The following is a 6,779-nucleotide window of genomic DNA, read 5'->3' as shown; positions in this document are numbered from 1 at the left end:
AATACTAATTTGTCAATGAAAAGGACAAAATCTCGGCATATTCCTGTCTATCTGCCTCCAACTGTGTACTATGTAAGACAGTGTCGAAATATTACTACTATAACAGGAAACAAAAATAGAAATTGTTAGTGTATCTTAGATTTATACAGGATGCTAATTAGGTGCAGGTACTTTCAAAGCCAAATACTTTCCTAATTATAGTTTCCTAATTACGCTTTGAAGTAAGTTTGTCTACGATATGTTAGTTCGTCGAGAAATTTATAAATTTTTTTTTTAATAATCTAGTGTACATTCAACCGCGACCATGGAACCTATAAAGAGCCCCAAACGTTGGTTTTTTTTAAATACTAGTATACTCGTGTTTGGTTCCGGCAATAATAGTTTCATTTAATATGTTTTAAGACATTTATTTTTGAAAACAGAATATAAACATTCACTGACAAGGAGAAATACTTACAATCACGAACGAGCGTGAGATCGAACAAATGTACGTTTACACAATGCTAATTATAATGCTAATTTCTAATTACATAACTGTCAATGACGATACTACGTAGTGATTAAACGCTCTTTATTTTTTATTATCTCCAGTGTCAAGTCCTGTATAGTGGCCAATTTAAGGACATTTCAATAAAACTTAACAAATAGACATAATTCCACGTACTTTTGAGGTCGGTTTTTGTAGTACTGTGTACTGAGATTATTTCTATCACTGGCCTTTTCGCAGTCAAAATGAAAAATAATATTTTAAATTGACTCTTCTGATACAAAATTGTCCGTACCTAATTTGTAAGCACCGTATAAATCGCAGCCTTGGTGTAATAAGGTCATATTTGCAAAATGAAAACGTTTCAAACAAGAAGTTTAAAGATTTTAACGAACGATATTAGTAGAGAACTTGTCTATGCTTAAATTTGAGACAGATAAAATTATTACATATATTGTCTATGTTTTGTAGAAAGGGCGAAAGCGCCATTTCGAAAAATTTTCAGGGGATGTTTCAGGTTTTAACGAGTGTTTTAAAATATTTACGTCCTGTTATAAGGTTCAATTTTGGTTTTCATTAACTTTAAGTTTTAAAGTTGAATTTAAAACAAGACGTAAATATTTTGTAACAGTCGTGAGAAACTAAAACGTGCTCCCCTGAAAAATTCGAAATGGCGGTTCTCCCTTCCTACAAAACACCGACGATATGTAATTAATTGTGTCATATAATTCGTATTATTTTTATGACTTCCATGTGACAAAGCATTTTCGACGAGTGATCTAAATAAATAGTAAATCGTAAATATTTGTGTTAATTGCATTACCTTCTTACGTAAGGATGTTATTATGTTAAGCATAGGGGTCAAACTCACCGCTATGTCACGATAAACCGGCCAAAGTCCAATATATGAAGCCAATAATCGTCCATACTTAGTAAAGAATATCAATTATCCAATGTTTGATGATAATTTATTTGTTTATAGTACGCCATCCATTACTGTCACCCCACACATGATAGAAACTAAATTAATTAATTACCTATAAACAGAGGAGACGCCGTAATAGAATTAGGGTTTGGCGTGCTAATATATTCAACCCTTATTAGAAATATCGTCATCTACAACCCACTTCTGGGCACGGGTCTCGCCTAAGGAGAGAACTTACGTTATAGTCCACCACGCTGGTTCAATGCGGACCAAGGACTTTACACGTTTTCTTCCAATGTCTTCTTCGGGAGTATGCGATGAAATGTCAGTGTCATGAGAGACAGTGTTCAGTTAGGCGGGACACAAAATATGTGCCTGTATCTAGCCTTAAACACTCGTCAAAGCTTTTGATAAACGCAGATATTATTATTAATATTAAACGATTTATTTCGAGTAAATTTTACATGACTCATATTTGTGGTAGTAAATAGCTTATGAACTAGGAGTTAGTTTTAAATAACTGGTTTACATGTAGTGCACATGCATGATTTATGACAGTCCAGTCTGTTCGCAATCATAATCAGGATGATATTGGAACTGGCCCGCACCCTGTTCATCATGGAGGCGGCGCGCTTGCGCATGATGGCATGGAAGCCATCCACGCGCGCCTCGCAGAACATGTCAGAGGCGCTGCAGCAGCGGGGCAGCCCCAGTACCGCTCCGAAAGCGTTATTATACTGGACGCGGAGAGCTTCGTAGGTGCGGCGGCTGTGATTAGCCCATAGGCTACACATGTAAAAGTTGGTGCAGAATGATCTGAATAATATTATTTTCACATCACGCGTGCACTTGGCGAACCTACGAGCTATCATGTCATATATTTAGCAATATATTTCATAAAAATAAAGGTACATACATTTAATAATTCTATTTTTCTTTCATTTCAGGGTTATTCGACATACTTCGGCGTGGGTTTAGCAATATCCATGGTTCGAGTCCTGCTGCCCAAGATCATGACTCCCCTCAAGGCTCTGTCCTCCATCAGAGGAAAACATTTCAAGATGGCGCTGTTCTTTGGCGGATATATTGGTATTTACAGAGTATGACTATTTGACTTCTAAATAGTGCCTTCAAAATTTTACAAATGTATATTGTTGAAATTTTTTGTGAAATAAGTTCGCTAGTTTTGTTACTAGTTTGACCATGCCGCAGCATGGTCGTGGGTTCAAATTTGTTTAGGTTCATTCCACAAAAAAATCTCAATAATATATGCATTTGATCAAAAAGCGACATCTACGTCAGTACAGATGCCGCTGTAAAAATACCGGCTGCGGTGAAAAGGTTCTTCAAAAATTTCTCACTAGTTATCACTGGCGGCGACGAATGCCGAAAACCAGTATAAATATTGTGATTGATCTATCGTGGGTTCAAGTCCCACTGAACTTTCAACAATATGCCAACAGAATAAAGTTTAAAATATATTAACAGTCCAAAAATTGCCATTTCCTTTTAAAATTTAAAAGTACGACCAATCATTAGCAAGAATTTATAGTGTTTCAAATTATGAGTGGGTGAGTTTTGGCGACAGGGGTTCTGATATTAATCTAGACTTAAATCACTTTCATTGCTTTTTTTCTTACTTGGTTATAAATGATGATTTCGTGGCTAGGTTTGAAAACTAGGTGAAAGCATAGCAGAATAATGCATGACATTGACAATGGCTTTTCTAAGTCAACAAGATCTTAGACACACATGGAATCGTCGATTATATTATAAGGGTACAGTAGGAAATTTCACTTTATTGTTGATTCTACGTATTACGAAACGTGCCTCTGCACTTCCTTGTGTTTGTTAATCGACTTGTTTATTTTTAGTTCATTTTATTTTGCCAGATAGTGTTTACAAACGTTTTAACTGTGTGATCGTAGAGATTATTTCATTTTATTTGAAAATAGCTGAACGGGTGTTCAGATTAAGCACAGATTACTTAATAGTTAGTCTTATACAAGTTACACTCAACAAGGAAAAAGGAACCTAAGCACGCGCTCAGAGAGGTGAAAATAACGTTGCCCACAGTGTGCAGTCGTGCCGGACCGAATTCTGGGGTTGTACAAGGATTGTAATGTAAATTGAAGACTTGTCAGTGTGCTTGCACTGTCGGCGATACACTCGGCGGCAGGTACAGAGACGGATCCCTGACCAAAGCCACTAAACAATTTGCTTTTCCTCAAATACCTCATTATTTGTATTTTTGCAGGCTGTGATATGCTACTTATGTCGTAGCAAAGGTTGCGACTCGGCGTTATTTGCCCTGCCTGCCGGATACCTTGCTGGACTATCGTTCTTATTCAACCCGAACCTTGGAATGTCGATAGCTTCCGCCACTGCTGCAGCTAAGGTTCATACAAGACATTTTTTCAATTCTAACTCGGTGTTTGACTGTAATAAGAGTCGATGAATAGTATCAACTATTTATCAACACATGTGTTTTTCTGTACAGCTTTATTCAACAATCCTCTACGACAAGAAGATTCTGCCAACAAGTGTGCCTTTACCAGAGTTACTGTTCTGTATAAGTCAAGGAACATTGTACCACGCGCGATTTATGCATGCAGATGTATGTCCCGGATATGTGTTCAATCTTATGAAGACTGTTAGCAATGGAATGTAAGTAGATCTTTACTTGCTACAATATCATTATACACACCTAGTTCAATTTACGCTATAGTATAAGTATAAAACGAGTGATCTCCAGGGAGAGGATTTTGGACAAAATGCATTGCCCTGGGGAAGACTCGCACACTATTGCGACAATAACGTTTAACCTTATGGCTCAATTAAATTTACCGCGGAAAGGAATGGAAGTGAGTTACTATAGTCATAGCATAATGAACTTCATGTCAATTAGATACATCCCGTACGAAATAGATACGATACGGTAGCTGCGAGAATCCCAATCGGAAAAGCACTCAATTACTCCAGTTGATTCCGTATCTTTAAGCAACTACAGATGACTCGATACCTTTTAATCTCGCACACAACTCCACACAGCACACTGGCATAGATTCTACTACTTTCTTGGCATATAACTTTAAATTAAATTCTACTTCCTATAGTTTGCTATGTTGCATTGCTATGGTTACAGAAGTTTGCTTCCATTCCGTTTCGCAGTAATGGTAATTCCACCATTACGTCCGATTTAATTGATACTGTTAATCAATCGGTTTAGTTCAAAATTAGCTGATTGAGTGAAGAAAAACTTTCATAGATTTCCCATAGAGAGGCGCTACGACAAAAAAGTCGATAAAAACCAAAACCAAAGATCTCCAACAAACACATAGAAAAATTTGTAAGATCTGCTGGTTCGTGCCGTACCTCAGTTAGGAGAGCGTAAGACACGGTTTGCTGGAGTCGCTGGTTCGAATTCAGCCGGATCGATCGTGTTCGATCTTTGTATTCCCATTATGTTCAATTTAAACATTGCGTCAATAGTATCAACTTTACTGAAATATCGTTTATTATGACAAAGAGGGCCATGATTGTTTTTCTTAAAGCACAATACTAATTAAAAAATAATAAATAAACTTTGTTTTCTTTACAGTACGGAGACGCTCTACGAAAACTTCTTAGGGATAATAAAAAAAACTTTATAGTAATGTGAATTAGTTAATATTTCAGATCAGTAACTTAAGAAGACTGCTAATCTCTATAGTACAGATCGTAACTCTGGAAAAGGCCAAAGTTCCATCTATTATCAAGATAGCGTTGATCGATAGCATGGAAGTAGTTTACATTATGTAAATAGCCGTAGATATTAGTTAATTCCTCTGTAATACGAAATACAAGTAGTCAGTCACATATTACCCATGAGCTAAAATTATTTCAGAACATTGACAATAGATGGCATTATGTGTCATAAAGAAATTTAGAAGTTAATGCTTGCCAATACATTTAGATGGCGCTAATCCTAAACACAATAAAAGAATACCGGCACGCTATGATGGCCGTTTTGACAGATTACAATAGTGAGGTCAAATCTCAATCCATTATCGAAAAAAAAAACGTTTTTAGATTTATAACTAGTACTGCAAGGAGTAGCTGATTAAATAGTTTTTATAAAACGAAAATAAAAATGTTTATATCGAGTTCTTAGGTTTTGGCGCTTGTTACACATAGGAAATGAAACTATTTTTCCGCATTTAAATCTCGTAGTCAACCACATGGTTGTGGACATCCACGGGACCTGTAAATGGTCCGAAACGTCGGTTTGTTTGAAAAAAGTAATATACGCGATTTAAATCCGGAAAAATAGTTTCATTTCCTATATAAATGTTTACATATTAAATCGTCAATCCGAAACTGCTTTATTTAGCATTGAGCTTTGACGCGAGTTTGGCGAAGGTAGAAGTTGTGCTGGACAGCACAAACTTGCGAATATCGAAAAACAAATGCCGAGTTGTTTCGTAAAATTATACATCCCTATATTTTACTGCACGTCACTACTGACAACAATGTATATCAATAAATTAGCTCCTTCAACGTAGTTGTGAATTAATACGAAACTTGAGGAGCGGACAAACGTCAAAACGGCCATCATAGGGTTGATTTGTTTGTTATCACTAGAAATTGGAGTAGCTTTGATAAATTGCAGCTCGTTAATGTAAAACAAATTAGTTACAAAAATAGCTAATTGGTACTCGTGGCGACATCTGGTGTACCAAATAGATATTAAATAGCCAACTCCGCTGTCTTGTATCGCGATTGGTAGACTTCTTGAGTTACTCGTCCATGTTAATATAAAATATATCAATCATTTTTCTTTTTAAGACTGTTCCTGAGGCTAGTGGTATTTTAGTACTGGGTGGTTCTTATCTTATCGGGTGGGAAATTTAGAAAGGTGAATGAACTCATGACAACGAATAAGTATTACTATAGGTCTACCAAATCGAGGTTCACCTATTAGTAGTGCGAGATGACATTTTCTAGAAATAACGTCTGCTCGAATTTTCATAACCTCGAAAGTAATTTTGAGAGAAAAATGTTTTTTCTTTTAAACCTAACTTAACCTAACCGAACCTAATCGTGTATTTGCGATAAACATCCAACATATCCTGGAAGAACAACGGTTGCGTTATAATTCGGTTTTCGGTGTAATGGAAATTCGATCAAACGTTATTTCGGAACAAAAATCAAGTACTGTGATAGGTTACCCAAATCGAGAGATAAATAAGCTATTCCGTACATCATGATTCATAATTTCATAAGTCTTTTTTTTTAAGTTAAAACACAGGTCGTAACCGCGTCCGTGGCCGAATCGTTAGTATGCCACGAACCACGAACCACGCAAAGTTTCCGGATTCGATTTCT

General features: G+C 36.2%; 1 protein-coding gene across 1 annotated transcript in view; it reads left to right on the top strand.

Annotated features, from left to right (window-relative positions):
- The window catches only part of LOC113240445 (transmembrane protein 135-like), a 37,205-nt gene extending 32,066 nt beyond the window's left edge, over positions 1–5,139 (top strand). The window contains 5 exon segments of the mRNA XM_026477757.1: positions 1,341–1,366; positions 2,353–2,512; positions 3,670–3,810; positions 3,913–4,079; positions 5,014–5,139. Of these exon segments, the coding sequence (XP_026333542.1) occupies positions 1,341–1,366; positions 2,353–2,512; positions 3,670–3,810; positions 3,913–4,079; positions 5,014–5,065 (546 nt within the window). The 3' untranslated portion in view covers positions 5,066–5,139.
- The last annotated feature ends 1,640 nt before the right edge of the window (positions 5,140–6,779 follow it).

The sequence above is a fragment of the Hyposmocoma kahamanoa genome, unplaced genomic scaffold (assembly GCF_003589595.1).
Source record: "Hyposmocoma kahamanoa isolate Upper Pololo Valley unplaced genomic scaffold, ASM358959v1 138, whole genome shotgun sequence".
Classification (NCBI taxonomy): domain Eukaryota; kingdom Metazoa; phylum Arthropoda; class Insecta; order Lepidoptera; family Cosmopterigidae; genus Hyposmocoma; species Hyposmocoma kahamanoa.
Note: the sequence above shows the minus strand (reverse complement) of the source record. Positions and strands in the feature narration are given on the sequence as shown.